This window comes from Myotis myotis, unplaced genomic scaffold, assembly GCF_014108235.1.
Source record: "Myotis myotis isolate mMyoMyo1 unplaced genomic scaffold, mMyoMyo1.p scaffold_m19_p_21, whole genome shotgun sequence".
Taxonomy (NCBI): Eukaryota; Metazoa; Chordata; class Mammalia; order Chiroptera; family Vespertilionidae; genus Myotis; species Myotis myotis.
The window spans coordinates 8,678,388-8,696,966 of NW_023416326.1; the positions used below are offsets into that span (position 1 = coordinate 8,678,388).

General features: G+C 40.7%; 1 protein-coding gene across 3 annotated transcripts in view; it reads left to right on the forward strand.

The window, feature by feature from the left end:
* The window catches only part of GPATCH2 (G-patch domain containing 2), an 87,964-nt gene that overhangs the window by 3,410 nt on the left and 65,975 nt on the right, over nucleotides 1-18,579 (forward strand). For 2 of the 3 annotated variants that reach the window (XM_036354846.1, XM_036354847.1), the window contains exons 2-5: nucleotides 2,272-2,982; nucleotides 6,634-6,695; nucleotides 8,912-9,094; nucleotides 9,475-9,554. In XM_036354846.1, the coding sequence (XP_036210739.1) occupies nucleotides 2,272-2,982; nucleotides 6,634-6,695; nucleotides 8,912-9,094; nucleotides 9,475-9,554 (1,036 nt within the window). Of the gene's footprint in view, nucleotides 1-2,271; nucleotides 2,983-6,633; nucleotides 6,696-8,911; nucleotides 9,095-9,474; nucleotides 9,555-9,684; nucleotides 10,158-18,579 lie in introns of those variants that run through there. The other variant, XM_036354848.1, reaches the window with a different exon arrangement.

Sequence of the window (18,579 nt, forward strand, 5' to 3'; positions counted from 1 at the left end):
AAAATACCACGTGTGGGCACGCACGTACAGTGCGAAGTTGACTTAAAACTTTAAGTAAAGTTTATTAAGTTAATTTTAGGGAACGTTGTGGAGTGAAAGAAGATGTAGTGTCGAGGATTGAGAAAGGCATGTTGAGATGGTTTGGACATACAGAGAGGATGAACGAAAGGAGACAGACGAAACAAGTATACAAGATGAGTGTGGATGGGAGAGTTGGAAGGGGTCGACCTCAGCAAACATACCTCAATCAGATTGAGGACGTTTTTAGCAAAGGCCAGCTTAGGAGTGCCCTAATTAAGTTAATAACAACGTACCTACCTATATAGTTTAAGTTTAAAAAATTTGGCTCTCAAAAGGAATTTCAGTCGTTTGTACGTTGATATTTGGCTCTGTTGACTAATGAGTTTGCCGACCACTGACTTAGAGTGTCTCGTTAATGTGGCAGAAGTTTTGAAACCTGGGTTGCTAAATTTGTAGTCAAGTCATATTTTTCCTTGGCTGTTTGTTCCTTTATTTGGTCATTCATTAGTTTGCTCACCCAACAGTTTTTGTTTTTTTCACGTCTATGATTTGTCAAGCAGCCGTGGTTTGTCAAGCGTTGTGTATGCGCTGCCTCATAGGTGGATCACAAGATGTTTGTTTTTAGGTTCTCATTAAAATGAAAAGACAAAGTTGAAAGTTTTATCGGGAACTTGCGAGTGTCTGAAATTATGAACTACAGAGAGTCTATAAAGCTGGAGTCAGCAAACCATGGCCTGCCATCACCTGGTTTGTAACTAAATTTAATTAGAGCACAGCCACACCCATTCGCTCACGTATGGCCTGAGTATTTCCCCCCTTATGATGGTGAAGGCTGATAGTTTTGACAGAAACACACTCACCTGCAGGGCCTAAAAGGTTTACCATCAGGCCCTTTATGGAAAAGTGTGCCTACCCCTCCCTGCTATAGACGGTAGAAATTGTGCAATCTACAATTAGAATATGTTGATTCCCTAAGTACTTCTAGAACACTTCCATCTTATATTCTCTTCTGTGGACCTTTCTTAAAATGTTTCACTCTGCAATATCTTGTTAAGGAAGGGAGACAAAATGTGCTGGGTGTACTGATGTGCTCTTGCTATGTTCATACTAACTTGTGGGACCGGGGACTATTTAATTTTAAAATGTGACTCTTTCAAACTCCTTTTTTCCTCTACCACCTTCTACCTAAATCCTGGTTAGGCACCTCATTGATCTTGCTATAGCGTCTTAGCATCCATATGCATGGAAACCTTTAAACCACCTTCAATAGTATGCCCTTACCTGACACATTCACTTAACTAAATCCTGAGTATCTTGTTAATGTGATTGTTCATGATCTTCATATTTGAATTACCTGTCATGTTTAAGAAATAAAATCAGAGTCCTGGGCCCTCTGTCACATTGGCTGATCTAGAATCTTCCAGAGTTGGTTCCAGAAGGACCAGTGTAATTTCTAAACATTCCCAAAGAACACAGATGTCTATCCTTGCCGGCTTGTGGATCATTTCCTCACTGATGACACAGTTCAACGGTTTCTGTTTATTTTTATTAAAATAATAATTTAAAAAGGCCAAGAGACTTTCAGATGAATGCTAAGGAAAATGGGCCATTTTAGAACAGCGAGGCTCCCGTTGAATTTGAACCTAGTTTCTGTGTCCCTGGGTTCTGAGATTTGTGCGGTGTGAAGATATGCCTCGTGTCTGATTAAACTCTTTTCACAGAGTATTCCATCTTGGGAGTTTGCCAAGATGGTATTACAAACCTTAAAGGCCCGCCAGTCTCTCCGCCTCCCTGGCCAGTCCTGGCGGGGACTGCAGGGTGTGTGGGGAGCAGAGGCCTGTGTGGGGTGGGGGCTGAGAAAGTTCTCTCTGTTTCCATCCCGGAAAGCTGGCCCTAGGCAAGGCCAGGCGGAGACTAAAGCTCAGCTTCCGAGGCAGAAGTAACTTCTCCATAGTCACCCAGGAAAGACATAAAATTCCTGAGACCTTTCATTGCTAATAGGCTCACTCTGTCTTGACCTAACTCCTGTGTTTAATCAAAGAACTTCTACAAGAAAAAGGAGCTTAACACGAGTCAGTATATCTAAAGCTCTCATCCTTGGAGAGGAACATTCAATCGCTTTTAAACATTCCTTTGTCATACTATTAATTATGGTCGGATGTAGACCGAGCCGTCAGCGGTCACACGCCAGGTTAACAGGGCTCATGCTGACTGTTTCGTTGATCCCCTTTTCTTTCTTGAACAACCCAGGCATTTCAGCCGGACGATGGAAGAACTGGTGCACGACCTGGTGTCGGCCCTGGAGGAGAGCTCGGAGCAGGCCCGCGGCGGCTTTGCGGAGACGGGGGACCACGCGCGGAGCCTGTCCTGCCCCCTGAAACGCCAGGCCCGGAAAAGGAGAGGGAGGAAGCGCAGGTCCTACAACGCCCATCACCCCTGGGAGGCCGGCCACGGCCTGAGCGAGGGCTCCGACTCCAGCTTGGAGGAGCCGAGCAAGGACTACAGGGAGAACCCCGCCAGCCATAAGCAAGATCACAGCGACTCCGACGACCAGATGCTGGTGGCCAAGCGCAGGCCGGCGTCCACGCTGAACAGCAGCGTGCGGGGCAAGCGGCCGCTGTGGCACGAGGCGGACTTGGCCTTGGACGGCCTGGGGAGCCGCAGCCTGCGGCGCCGGAGGAAGGTGAAGCGCATGGCCCTGGACCTGCCGCAGGACGCGTGCAAGCGCCCCATGACCCAGCCCCCCGACGGCTGCAGGGACCAGGACATGGACCAGGACCGGGCGTACCAGTACCCGGAGTTTGCCAAAAGCAAAGTCAAGAAGCGGAAACTGAGGGTCCCCAGGCAGGGACCCAAAACCCAAGACGAAGGCGTGGTTTTAGACAGCGAGGAGCTGAGCCAGACCAAGGACAAGATGGAATACGAAGAGCAGAAGGTGTCCGACGAGCTCATGAGTGAAAGGTGGCTTTCCTGTTTGCTACATAGAAGGGCGGGTGGGTACGGTGTTGTGGTTGGATGTGTTTTGTATTTTAATTAATTCTCTTTTTTTAGAATAATGATAATTTATAATAATGGTAGTGACATTCCTGTTGAACCATGGTCATAGTTGCTTATAATTTATGATGTTCAGCCCAAAGCAGAATTGCTTCTTTGATTTTACACGGCCTTTTGATTGTGTCATAATGACTTAATTTTCAGCTACAAAGAGAAAAGGGAATAGATTTTCAATGGGAAAGGATGTACATTTGGATAATAGCACATTGGTAATTCTTAGGATTGGGTTTAAAATTATTTAATTATAGAGTTTTAGTATTGGTTCTCTTTAGTTTCACAAATTATCAGTTTATTTTTTTAAGATTTTTTTTGCTGCTTTTTTGTTTGTTTGTTTTTTGGTTTTTTGTTTGTTTGTTTGAGAGAGAGAGAGAGGGAGAGGAAGAGAGTGAAATATCAATAGGCTGCCTCCTGCCTGCACACCCCCTACTGGGAAGCCAGCCCAAAGCCAGGGCATGTGTCCTGACTGGGAATCAAACCGGTGGCCTTTCAGTGCACAGGACGACGCCCAACCACCTGAGCCGCACTGGCCAGGGCTTTCAGTTTATTCTGATTACTGAGAATCAAGAGTTAATAGCACTTCAACCCGTGTGGCTTGGAATTTGAAGTCTAACTTGCTAGGAATTCTGACCACTTGTGAATTGTAAAGCCCACCTCACTGTCTGGAACCCCTGAACTTGTCATTGGACAAAGGAGAAAAGCAGTGATCCTCTGAGGGTTAGTCTAACCCAAGCATGTCAAACCCCAAGGCTAACATGGGCCAAATAAAGAAGGCACGTGGCCTGTGGACTGCGAGTTTGACATGCTTGGTCTAAACCAGTGGTCGGCAAACTGCAGCTGGCAAGCCACATGCGGCTCTTTGGCCGCTTGAGTGTGGCTCTTCCACAAAATACTGACTTCTGCGCATGGGCCAGGAAGTTTCAATCGCACTGTATGTGCGCGCCTGCAGGTGGTATTTTGTGGAAGAGCCACATGGAAGGGTCCAAAGAGCCGCATGTGGCTCGCGAGCCGCAGTTTGCCGACCACTGGTCTAAACCATCCGTTCTGGAAAGCAGGTAAAGCACAGTGATAAGTCTTGTTTTAACAGCATCCAAAGGTAAGTGGTCGTTTTTCTGTGACACAGAACTAATGCTACTTGCAGGAAATGAGAAAGTATTGACACTGTTCACCCTTTCAGTTGTGTCCTTAAAACCAAATGCGGGATTGTGATGCAGAAAAAACATTCCTTACAAGTAGTCTGGGCAAGAGTATTTGATTTTTTAATTTGTAGGACTAGCATTTTTATCATGTGGATTGTGAGCTATGGAATATATATTAGTACTGTATTAGCATGTATATAATATATATTTGTCTGTAAATATGATTATGATTGCAGATATGAGTAGGACCTGGTAAAACTTTATAGAATGGGCCTTTTATTACAGATGGTTTGCCATGTATGCAGTTTTTCTAAAGAAGTAAAAATTACTTTAAAAAATGTTTCAGGAAGGCTTTGAGAAATTTACAGCATCTGCTTTTCTTCCAAGAAAGTTGTCACTTTTATACCAGAGCGAGAATTATTTGTATGCTTTGTATGTCAGCATTGGGCCACTGTGACTGGGGGGCACTTAGCTTGGCTTGAGAGTAATTATCTTGCTCACTGGCTGGGAGGGAGGGTGTGTGACAAAGGAGATAAATACTCGGTTCTGGATTATTCATAGATTGCTGGCTTTCTGGATTGATTGTGCAAGCCCTCCTTTTATTGATGTCCACCTTCTATTGACAGACATCTACCCTGGGAGAGAAATGAGATGAAACTCTTTTTCTTTTCATTATAAAAAGCATGTGAGTTCCTAAGGTGTGATAAGGCCACCCAGCCATCCACAGTCAAGGTACACATTTTCATGGAGGATGTTCCCACTCTTGAATAAATTAAAACAATTTTTTTCTTTTAATTTAAACTTTCTTCTATAACTGTTTTCTTGTTACTTAAAAGCTAGTTTTTTCTGAAACTACTTCCAAAGCTTTTCAAGCTGTATATGTCCTTGGAATTAATTTATAAATAAGAATTGAGCGCAGCCTGTGTGACTCAGTGGTTTAGCATCGACCCATGAACCAGGAGGTCACACACAGTTTGATTCCAGGTCAGGGCACAGGTCCGGGGTTGCCGGTTTGGTCCCCAGTAGGGGGCGTGTAGGAGGCAGCCGATCAATGATTCTCTCTCATCACTGATGTTTCTATCTCTCTCCCTCTCCCTTCCTCTCTGAATCAGTAAGAATATATTTTAAAGAGAGAGAGAGAGAGAGAGAGAGAGAGAAGAGTATATATGTTTGTAAATAAGAAAACATGCATTTGATGCTCTTAGAAAGTCTTATTTTCTTTCATTAAAACTTGTGCAGTACAGGGAACTCCATAGATTCTCTTAATTTGAAGAAAGTTAGAAGGAAAGGTACTAATTCAGAGTTCCTTGGGCAAATGTGTCACTTATATATTTTTTATGTTTATTTTTTTAAATCAAAAACTGAAATATTTTCTATTCAGAAAATATATTTGGATCTAAATATATCTATAATTTTAACCCTAAAATATGAATTTATTTTAAAACTGGTTGGGATGTTTCTTTTTTTAAGTAAGTTAGGTTACTGGAGTTCTACATGTTACTGGATCAGCTGGGGTAATTTTCTGATTGGAAAATTAAGAATTATAGTCAGAGGGGAGAACATGAGAGTTTTTAAAGAACATATTCAATTTACTTTAGAAGCCGAACCTCTCTTATCATGTGACTTGTTTTGTATGTCTGTTAAACTATAGTATCACATAAGCATTGCTGCTATTGGGACAAACAGTGACAGTTGATTCGGGTCATTTGAATGTCCACTGTCTGTTGTAATTTGTATGTTCGTTTTGACTCTGTCATATGCTCAAACTTCAGTGGAAGTCATGAGCACCTGTTATTTTTGCCTGCTCCCTCCTTTATGTTGGAAATACTCCTTTTTGCTCAGTGTTTGCTCAGAGGGACCTTAACGTTGATATAAGGGATTGTTTCCGTTGTCAATTTTTTTCTTCCTTGCCAAGTAAGAGAGTGGTTGTGAACTCTTCAGTGATGCCTTCTCAGGCTATTTGCAGATGTGGTTGCGAAAAGTCATTTCAGCCCCGGCCCTTGCATGTCAGGTGCTGGGGAGAGGCTCGGGCTGCCTTTGACTGAGACTTGTGCGTTCTGTTGAGCACTGGTGTTCTGGCTCAGGCCGAATCACATGGCGTGAGAAGGCAGTGGTGAGCATTTGATGAAAGCAGATAATAAAACACATCCATTATGTCAGCACCTCGTTGCAGTCACATCTGGCTTACTGACAGGGTCCCATTAGATTCCTGGGGTTTTATGTGCCAAAAATATATGCCCTGTTGTGAATGGAACCAGGATAGTTGCAGTTGGAGATTTTAAAAAACCATCTTGTTTCCTTTCAGATCTTTGTCAGGCTCCATCCAGTTCCACCCCTGAGCTGCCTCGTCTCTTTAAAATGTTACAACGGGGAGATCAATTGTCCTTTTGATCTTTTTTTTTTCTCTCTTCCCTCCTTGCAGCGATTCCAGCAGCCTCAGCAGCACGGATGCTGGCTTGTTTACCAACGATGAGGGAAGGCAAGGTACTGAAATGTCATTTTTTCTCTCGGGGGGGGGGGGGGGGGGAGACACGTCTTCATTGTAAAGTTTCACTTCTTACTAGTCATTTCTTAAGTTGAGGACTGCAATCCTTTTACCTTACACACGCTACTGAGTGGAGTGGGGTTGTTCTCTGGCGTTCGAGGAGAGCATCCTGTCTTCATGACCTGAAGTAATTGATTATCCCCCAAAGCGAGGATGTGGAGCTAATGGTATGACGGGAGGATTTTCTTCCTTGAGAAGGCCTACAGTCTTTCCGTTGTGTCTCTTGTAGCAAGTTCACAAGACACTGGTCCCCACTCTCCTCCTGATTCAAATGTATTTCGGTCTGTTTAAGCATTTCTGAGGTTGGATGTGCAAGTCATCTGTCATTTTTATTCAGCTGTGACATTTAGGTGTCCTGTCTAGTTTGTGATTAGACAATTTTCATAAGCTCAATATTGTAACCTGTTCAACAGTAATGTTTCACCACTTAGATGGTTTTTATTTTTGAAACTTCCTGGAGATATTCCTACTTTAGCACAGCCTTATTGTGAAACTACCTGTTCTGGAAGGAAAATATCAGCAGGTGTACATGCAAATACTTAATCAGGAATGTTTCATTTCCTGAGAGTCTTTAGAGGACATTAGTAAGTTCCAAGGAAAACAAGGAAATTTATTGCTTTAAATTATTATTACATAATCATGGTTTGCTTACTTATGAACCATTAGTCCTGGATAAATAGATATATAACTGTTTTAAAAACCATAGACTTTTTAAACTTGAGATTCTGCTGAAATATGGTAGGACCTTGGGACTAAGATATACCTAAATTATTATTAAAATACATGTTTCCCCAAAGTTATATTACAAATGTTGACTTTGGTAATGAAATTAAATTAAAAACTTTTTAAAGTAACATTTTGATAAGCCTACCAATCTTTGAAAAACATTGAGTGGCTTAGAATACTATGCTAGTATTTATTGTCTTTTTATACATCTCTCTATTGTTCTTAAAACACACACACACACAAAATACTGTTGATTCACACCTTTGGCACATTTCAAATTGAATTTTACATTGATCCATCATTATCTTCTTGGATGTTCTCGAATATACTGTGAATAGTGTTGTGTTTTAAAAATACATCGCTGTAGTCATTTGTAGTTTTATTGTAAACTCTGTGGCATTGTCACTTTTCATTTAAAATCAACTTTTTCACAACCATTTCTTAATGAACTTAATTAGATTAATTTCACTTAGTCACATCTGTTCATGATTGTTTCCCCCTTTTACACTCCATAGAAATCATGAAATTAAGCTAATATATACCATTATCTGCTGCAAAGAACAAACTCTGTAGTCTTACATCTTTTCATTCCCAGCAGGCGATTAAGGCTTGTTTTTCCCTAACGTGGGGAGGGTAGTCACTGCCTTGGATTTCCCTACAGTTTTGCCAAACGATTAGCTTTTCACATTGGTTCTAACACATAACATTTTATCTTTTTGTTAATGGAAATTCTTGTTATAGTGTTAAAGACATTTTTTAAGTAGGGCTGTGGGTAGAATGAAAAGTTTTTTATGGACTATTTATATGCTTGCCAGATGAAATACAGGATCTCCGGTTAAATTTGAATTTTAGATAAATAATAAATTATTTTTTTAAATAAGTGTGTCCCATGCAGTATTTTGACTAAAAATTCTGTAGAAGTACTATATTCAGGGTGGGCAAAAGTAGGTTTACAGTTTATGTAGAAAATAATACACTAATTAATAAATAATAATACAAGAATAAACTGTTTCTGTGTACTCACAACTATAACACTACTTTTGCCACACCGTGTATTTATATTAAAAAGTAATTGTTGTCTGGCCGGCATGGCTCAGTGGTTGAGTGTCGACCTATGAGCCAGGAGGTCAGGGTTCAGGGTTGAATTCCCAGTCAGGGCACATGTCCAGGCTGCAGGATCGATCCCAGTAGCGGAGGTACAGGAGGCAGCCGATCAATGATTCTCTCTCATCATTTATGTTTCTCTCTCTCTCTCTCTCACTAACTCTCTGAAATCAATAAAAGAAAACACACACATATTTTAAAAAAGTAACCATTTATCTGAAATTCACATTTAATTGATGTCTTGTGCTTTTGAAACATTAACCTGACCCTGTGCCTGTTGGGGTGACACAGCTGAGTCTTGGGGGCGTTTCTCGTGTTTGCACAGGGGACGACGAGCAGAGTGACTGGTTTTACGAAAAGGACTCGGGCGGAGCGTGTGGCATCACGGGGGTCATTCCCTGGTGGGAGAAGGAAGATCCCAGCGAGCTGGACAGACACTTGCCAGACCCCGTCTTTGAAAGTATCCTAACGGGTTCCTTCCCCCTCATGTCGCATCCCGCGAGAAGAGGTCAGTAGCATGTCGCATCCGGCGGGCTTGGTCAGTCTAGGGATAGTCGTTGAGGGAGGACAGGCTGAAATGGGCATGAAAGAACCTCAAGCTACACTTTCATGCTTTCAGACTGGTAGAAAGGCCCATCGTGAACACACTGGGATGACAGAAAGGGAATCGAGAAGAAACAAATGTAAATAGTCGATAGTTGTGTGCTGACCACACTGGAACCCGACCCGCCATTCGTTCAGATCTTTTAAGTATGAGTTTTGCCTTTTCCCCTGCTACCATTCGAGATGTTTTCCCTCCTCTAACTCTTTTACTTCTGTAATTGACAGGATCTTGTCCTATGCTCCCGTGATCATAGGATCCCCTAAATCGGGTCTTTGATTTTCCAGGTTTCCAAGCTAGACTCAGTCGCCTCCGTGGAATGCCTTCCAAGAATATTAAAAAGTCTGGAGGGACCCCACCTTCAATGGTAGGCATGCCTTTCTGTCTGAGTTTTGTTATGTTTGGAAACGTATCCATTTCTGTGGAATAAAAAGCCACATCCTCATCCCCTATTCGTATTCCAATGTTATACTTAAAAACAATCCATTTTTTTGTAGGCTCCAAACTGGACCAGTGAGATTCCCCTATAAACCAAATCTGCTCATGCTCATAAATTAGTTACGTTTTGAGCATCTGGGGAATGGCACTCGAGGGACCCTGGCTCCTGTCCTCTCCCCTGGAGGAGTACCAGTGAGTGGGAGCCTCCCTGATGGAAAGAGGGGCCTGTTTGCTGGAGGCCTGGGATCTTCCTTTAGTCAGAAGCGAACCTGGCTGGGCGGCTTTCTAGGGACCTAGGTGGGCCCGGGGTGGGTAGAAACTACTGTACATTTTATATCTTTTTCTCTTTTATGACTTTTAAAATATTGAAACCATTTATGTATCTATCACCTGTTTTGCTAAACTGCTGACAAAAGCTAGAGAATTTAAAATGTCCGGATGTCACATAAGTATTCCTCAATGTTTATATCGTGACCGGTGAAGAGCTCGTTTCTACATTATCTGACTGTTGTAAATAAAAAATGGCGACACATTCACATTTAAGGCTCGTTTTTAGAGAAATCTTCTATAACCAGCATTGTTTAAAGTATTTGCCTTTTACTCAGGGTATTTTAACAAGGGCTAGAATGAGTAGTAGGTGAGGTTGCTTGTTTTTGCCAGTTTGTATTTTGTTTTAAGTTTGCTGCCTACGTGGATAATGTGCTCTGTATGGAAAACGCATTGTATTTTATACTATGGTATTCATTGTACTGCCAGCATCATCCCAGTGTTAAACCAGCCGCTGTGATAACTAGTGTGTGCTAGAATTATTTACTATTACCTTTTAAACTGTGCGCTTTGCCCAATACTTGAAAGCAATCCCAGTGATCCTTTCCGCTTAGAGCATATTGAAATCATGTGAAAGCTGATATTTCAGCAAATGCTGTACGACTCTGAATCATGTTGTCACGTTCAAAAGTGAGAGCCGCGTGCATGCCCTTAGAATGACAGACCGCATGTGTCACTGCGTCAGAAGTACTTGCATGAGCTCGCTGTCACCGTGCAGAGGGCAATGTCATAGCTCTGCCGATGGTGGAATTTAGAACATTATACAAAATGTTCGGGACATTGCGTTTTTCTGAACGGTTATTAGTAAAATGATGACTATTTTTGTTACATTCCAATAATTGATGAAAACTGTGATTTAATACATGTATTTTTATATTACTGTGTGGATTGTTAATTCCGCATTTAATGGCTAACTTCAATATGAGGATGGAAAAGAGACTGAAAGTGGGCATCTCCTTTACCCAGAGTTGTTACAATCTGAAACGTGTGGCATCTTTTAGATTATTTGTCTAAACTGGGGAGATCGCAAGCGATCAAGTGCACTTGCGTCTCTTTACCTTCGCATATTTAATGTGATGTTTTAGAGCAGTGGTTCTCAACCTTGACTGCACATTAGAATAACCTGGGAATCCTTTTAAAATCCTGATTTTTGGGCCTCATCCTCCGGAAATTCTGTTTCTTTGTTACTCATGTTGTGGCCCCACCCCATAACAAAGAAACAGAATTTCCGGAGGATGGGGCCCAGAAATCAGTATTTTAAAAAGATTCCCAGGTGATTGTAATGTGCAGCCAAGGTTGAGAACCACTATTTTAGAGGGACAATGTTGTGTTTCATAATTGTAAGTAAGCTTTCTGTGCTATGTCCTGTGCCCTGAGAATTTACGATCCTCCCCCCCCCCCCCCCCCCCCCGAATTACATAAATGCTTTTATTTTGTATAATGACTGTCTTTTGGATCTGAACACGCCACTTTAAAACCTTGGCCTGTGAACTCTGCCTTCCCAGTCATGAATTGGGATGAATGCTCTCCAGTTCTTGGTTCAGTTTTACCTATTTTTATTTTTGCTTCACTGCCTGCCCGAGCATCGCTGGGATTTGTAGCCCATTTTCTAGGCTTATTGCAGTCTCACTGTGGTATTTTATAGAAGCTATTACAAGTGATAGGCTAGCTTCATGGTATTGATGATACATGGCTTAGCCATAGTAAGAGCCGCCTCTCCTCTCTAAATTGTAAAAAGGTGATTGAGTTTCACTTGATGGAGATGTGCTCTGTGTGTGTGTTTATCATGAAACTAGTGCATTCGGCCATAAACTGTTTCCCGGGTCTCCCTTTTTTGTATTCAGAATTTTACTGAAGACAATGGGCTTTTTCAGGTTTTCATTCTCTCAACCCTGAATTGTCCTTGTGTTTGAATTTTTAAGTACTGTAATCTCTCTCTTTTTTTTTTCAATAAAATATCTGACTTGGGCAAGAAAGGTAAGAGTTCCAATTTGTGCTGCTATGTTAAAATTCCTATGCCGCGTTTTTATTGTCATTGCTCGTACTGTCCATGTTATTCTAAACAATGCAGTTTTCAAAATCATAATCCCACAAAAGAGTCGTGTGTAAACAAACAGTGCCCCCTTAGACTTTCACATTGGAAAGCCGATTGCTTTAAGAGAGATTACTTTTCTGTGCGAAGAGAAACACACCTGGCTGTGACCTGTTATAGAGTGCAGGCAAAGGGTTTCCGTCTCAAGCTGCACAAATCTATTGATGATATTTGAAGGAAATGACAGAAGGAAGAGTTTTTTACTGAAACATTAATGCAAACATTTTGATTGGGATTTTTATTATTCACCATAGTTGTGTTCTGCAAAGTTTCTGCAAACACTGAATTAGCGAATGCTGAACTTGCTCCCAGGGAAACAGGCTTAGGTTCCTGCCAGCCTCTGATCGCGACATTTTCATCAGTCCATGGACACATAATCCTGTCTTCTGTACACTTGTGTTTTAAAGCACCTATGTAATCTACATGGTCCATTCATTAACATGGAACTCACGGCCGACACCCTGTAACTCAGGCCTGAACAAAGTGCACCAACACACGTATCTTCGCCATCAGGCACGTCACAGCCCCACATTCTAGGGACCCTAGACCGCACACAGCTCTGTGCTCGGGGGCATGTAGCACAGTGAGTCACCAACAAGAAGTACAACAGTGCCCTGGCCAGTAGCTAAGTGGTTAGAGCAGCGGTTCTCAACCTGTGGGTTGCGACCCCTTTGGGGGTCGAACCACCCTTTCTCAGGGGTTGCCTAAGACCATCGGAAAACACATATATAATTACATATTGTTTTTGTGATTCATCACTATGCTTTAATTATGTTCAATTTGTAACAATGAAATTGGGGGTCACCACAACACGAGGAACTGTGTTAAAGGGTCGCGGCCTTAGGAAGGTTGAGAACCACTGGGTTAGAGTATTGGACTGTGCATGGAGGGGTCTGGGGTTTGATACCCGGTCAAGGGCACATACCTGGGTTTGCTCCCCGCCCCAGTCAGGGCTCCTGTGGGAGGCAACCAGTCGATGTGTCTAACATCCATGTTTCTCTCACTCCCTGTGTCCCTTCTACTAGTACTCTCTCTTAAAAGCAATGGAAAAAAATATTCTTGGGTTTGGATAAAAAAGAAAAGCACAAAAGTGTGAAAAACATGGCACTAAATAAACCACAAAAAGGCCCTTTGTTTATAGCATCAGAGCTAAAGCAAGAAGACAGCTGCCAAATATTTATATAGTGGGGCCTTGACTTACGAGTTTAATTCGTTCGTGATGGAGCTCGTAATTCAAATTACTCGTATGTCAAGTCAAAAAGTGAACGAGTGAGACACGTGATGCTGGGCTGATGTTGTGGCGTTCACTGTGACGTTCGCTGCGCCAACTAGCGGTGGGGTATCTGAAGCTGGCTCATAACCCGAATTTTAGCTCGCAACTCAAAGCAAAAAATTGGCCGAGAGACGGCTCGTATCTCAAAAAACTCGTTAGTTGGGACACTCGTAAGTCAAGGCCCCACTGTGTACTGTTTTGGTTTTCCCCCTTACATTTAGTCATAATGTATGTTCCGAAATTAACATTATAATATTGTATTAGTCCTCCTGTTTTTGTGGCTACTTCTTGTACAGGGCAACCAGGCTTTCTATTACATTTTTTAAAAATTCATTTTCTTTTTATTTTAATAATGGTTTTTAAAAAAGAGACTTTTAGAGAAAGAGGAAGGGAAAGGAAGAGAGAAAGAGAAATGAAACATGGATGTGAGAGAGAAACACCAATCAGCCGCCTCCAGTGAGCACCCTGATCGGGGATCGCACCTGCAACCTGGGCATGCGCCCCAACTGGGAATCGAACCAGTGACCTTTCTGTGCAAGAGACTAAGCTCAACCAGCTGAGCCACACTGGTCAGGACTTTATTACATTTTTTAAAATGCATGAAATGCCATGTTTTCTTCCTTTTATTTTTTTTTTCACTTTAGTATTTGCATGCAAATTCTTAGGTTATTAGTAAAGAAATGGCTTGTTTTAAGATATTTTTTTCTTTTCTAAGTAATAATTTATGGACTTTTTAATGAATCTCTTTAAAAACATTGAATTTGCAAACATTTGAGGTTTTTAAAAAAATATCTCTAATAAAGATTATGCTTATCATTTAAAAACATTTTGCATCCTGCCCTAACCGGTTTGGCTCAGTGGATAGAGCATCGGCCTGCAGACTGAAGGGTCCCAGGTTCGATTCCGGTCAAGGGCATGTACCTTGGTTGCGGGTACATCCCCAGTTAGGGGGTGTGCAGGAGGCAGCTGGTCGATGTTTCTCTCTCATCGATGTTTCTAACTCTCTATCCCTCTCCCTTCCTCTCTGTAAAAAATCAATAAAATATATTTAAAAAAAACCATTTTGCATCCTAAGAAACCTCTGAAATATGTTCTAAAATGCTGTTTTTATTAAGACTGCTTATGGTTACCATTTGACTCCACCGATGGATACTGAAGATCCCTTTTCCTTTTTGTGTCTTAAAAGGGTGGTGACATCACTAGGGGCCCCATTCTTTTTCTTTTCTTCTTTTTTCTCCCATCAAAATAGAGGAAATGGAAATGCTGCAAACATTTCACTTTTTTCGGAGCCTCGAGTCAGGTTTTCTGCCTTTTATGTTGCTGATGGAATTCTTCTGATGGTCTATAAAACTCAGCTTTCTAATTTGCCTTCAGTTCTGTCAGATAGCGAATATCAGAAAAGTTCAAAATCAATGATGGGTAGCACACTTCCAAGTAGTGTTTAACAAGTGCTTTCTATATGGAAGTCACCCGCAAATCCTCCAGCTGAAGGTCAATTTGAACAACGGAGAATTCACAATGAAGTAAATGGAAGGGGTTCCGTGCGCTACAGGTAGCGAATGCCAACCAGATGTCTGTTGTCTGTCAATGAAAAACCAGAGATACATGCCAACAGGTATTTATTCATATTCGAAGCCAATAAAACTTGTGAAGTTTTTGTTAAGTCTCAATTGTCTAAAATATTGACTACTATTTAATGGAGGAGTAGATAGAAATTTGATGATTTCTTTATATACCAAAGAAGTGGTAACTCGTGCTATATAACAGTATTATATATGGCATCTTGTTCTTAGAACTTCCCATTTAAATCAGACAATTGGTGATAGGCAATTCACCATGATAGTGTTCCAGGTCAATACAGTGCTGAACTTGTAGGTGTGTTTCTCTCTAAGTTGCAGTATTATTGTAGGAATCGTTAATAGCGTGTACTTGGTGTTTTTGAGGTCTTTCAGATTTGTAGAGATTTTGGTATATGTAATCTAGAAATAATCTTTAAAAACGATACAGTATCACTGAGATTTCATCTCATTCCGTGTCATTTACATATATATCTCTGATAGACTCTTCTGATGTCTTAGAAGAAATTATTTTAAAGGAGTATTTTACGTCATCTTGTGGGTGGATGAAGGTGACTGCGACATTGATGTCCTGCTTAACTGTGTTTTCAGCCATAGATTTCTCGGGTCAGTTGGACCACACACGTAATGATGTTATGATGTCTTCGGTGGGGGGAGAGCTGGGAACACAAACTGAGTACAATCTGTCTTTGTTCCCCGGTACCTTTCCGTGTGGTTAGTAAAAATTAATTGGGAAAGGGAGCGAGAAAAGAGACTAATAATTGTGAACTGATCCTAGGAGGATTTCCACTCTTCACTTCTCACGTTAGTTGTCTGTGTTCTCTGTCCTCCGGCACTGAGTCCTGTTTCCTTCCCGATCTGTCGTATGAGCCCCTTCTTTCCAGTTCCATCCATCGCTGCCCTGGAGTAGTTACTCATGAGCTGACTACGCCTCCTGCAGCGGTCCCGTATTTAGCCATTAGTCCTTCCTCCTGTGCCTTTGCTCACAACCTCTTCCTCCTGTGCGATTCTTCTCCTTCCAGGAGCAGTTCAAGTTCTGTACCTTTTCTTCAAAACCTTCCCTGACTCCTCACACATCCCCTGAAATTACATCACACCTACCTGCCCTGCCTCTTTGGAACTCATGCATGGGTAACCTTCCTATTTGGTACTGTTATTCCTCTGCTCATGTTTATACAGTAACCCCAAGAACATGTCATACCCGGTGGTTCCTAGCACATGGTATGTGCTGAATATTCATTAGTATTATAACTTTTTCCTAATTCTTCTTCCTCATAGAGCTTCTTAAAAACACTGGTGTATGCCCAGCCTTTGGAATTGACTGTTTTAGGAAATACAAATTAATCGAACTCATTCCTTGATTGAACAAAATTTCAGTCATCCTGTTTCTTCAAAAAATTATTGTATGTGTTACATACAGAGTGTCTCCAAAACGTGTATACACACTTTAACTGCTGATAGCTCAATTTTGAAAATGTAATGTATTTCTTCAAATATATTTTTATTGATTTGAGAGAGGAAGGGAAAGGGGGAGAGAGAGATAGAAATATCAAGGATGTGAGAGAATCATTGACTGGCTGCTTCTCGCATGCCCCACACTGGGAATCGAACCGAGACCTCCTGGCTCATAGGTCGACAATGACTGAGCCACACCAGCTGGGAGAAAATGCAATATATTTTAATAAACACTGTTTTTATAATTATTCACAGTTTGTGTATACATTTTTGGGGGCCCCCTATATGTTACTAGTATACTATGAACACTTATTGTGTAGTTGTGGCCGATGTTTGTTATTGAAATGCCTTGACTTCCCATTGGGGTGCTTCCTAAAGCGGCTGGCTGTCTAGCTGACAGGATGAGCGCTCGCTCTTCCTGAGTCTCCCCATATCGCTCTCAGCTCCCAGCGCAGCTCTGTGAAGGGCAAAGCAGGCACTTGATTGAAAAGGGGCCTTTACATGCGTGTGCGCGTATGTGCACATACACACACACACATCATTTTAGATTGTACGTCTTATTTCTGGTAGGTAATCATTGCATTTAGACGGTATGAGGACCTACACTAATTTTCACAACAGTTGTAATCATAAACTTGGTTAAAAATGAGAATGAAGATATGAATGTGTGTGAAGAAATTAGATGTTCTAACCATTAATGTATGGCATCCATGTGTCTTGAGTGAATTACAGGCTTTACTCATTTCTCGGCCATTTGTTTTATCTATAGATTAAATATAGGTAATTATTCATTTGACAGGTTACTTTATTACTTTGCTATACCTCAGACTACTGAATGCAGTTATAATGTCATTATTGTAATAATTGGGATTCATTAATAACTAATTAATTAACATTTCATGTACATTAAAAAAGAATTGGAATTTGATTTTGTTTGAAGTCCGTTTTCTGGTAGTTATTTTGATTTAATAACAATAGACTTCTTAATTACAGTTATCCTAAGCTCATGTGTAAATAGCAAAATGTTTTACAATTAATCGGAATTATAGTTAGAAATATTAACTTCAGTAGGTTAATTAGTTCATTATGTTTGGTGCCTCCCTTTATGAAAAAATTACGAGTTAAATTTGTTTGTTGGGAGCAAGTGTGCATACATGAGGTACTAAACTTAAACTTTATTTTTACATTCATGGAGCACTTAACCAAGTACCTAGTATATTCAGATGTTCAGTACTTGTTTTCCTGCATAACTAATTTTTTGCCTTGCAATAGTATTTGATTTCGGTGGATATTAAATGGTTAAACTGCTTAGAAATTTATTTGCACACTTACTAAGATCTGTTACCAGAAGGAATAAAATTAAGAGTCTAATCAAGTATCATGTTTTAATCCGTATTTTTTAGTTATTTATTTTTTGGGGTCTGTTTCTCAATAAGGACTGTTACGTTTCCGATTCAAAGTAATTTTTACCTGCCCTTTCAGGTTAATGCCATTCTTTAGAAAAGCCCATCTATTCTGGCAATGTAATGCATTTTATTTAATTTTATAGTTTTTATGATATCATATATTAGAGGTTGCCAAAAATATAGGAAAATTTTAGAGAACATTTTTGGATTTGATGGATTACCACTCTTGAAAGGGAAACAAAACACTAAATATTTCTAATCCGGCATTATTTACCGCATGGGTGGTTAAACGCTACTTTAAGCCTCATAAAATTAAAAGGGAGAAGTCTGCCAAGTGGAGCAGGAATTGGATTTAAGAAGAGTGGTACAGAGCCAAAATATTGCTACAGAATTAAATGTCAAAAATCTTCTTTAATAGTAGATATATAGTTCACAGTGCCTGGTTATGATTACTACATTTAATCTAAATCCCTGAAAGTTGCTCTCTCCTTTTCCATAAAATACAATAGGACACAAATCAGTTTTACTGGAGATGGATAACAATTGGAAAATAATGCATCTTCCCGCCCAATAAATTGTCAGTTATACCTTTTAACTAAAATCAATTCATCTTTCCGAAATTTATTGCAATTCCTAATAATAAATCTCCTCAAATGTTTATTCATTTGGTTTTTGATACATTTGCGCCACTTTCGCTATGGTCGAATGTTTTCTCTCTTGATTCATTGTAAATTAGAAAATCTATTTTGAGTCAGTCTTCTAGTTAAGAAGTTGAAATCTATAACCGAGCACCTTTTTCACTCTCCTCTGTACATTTTAATACC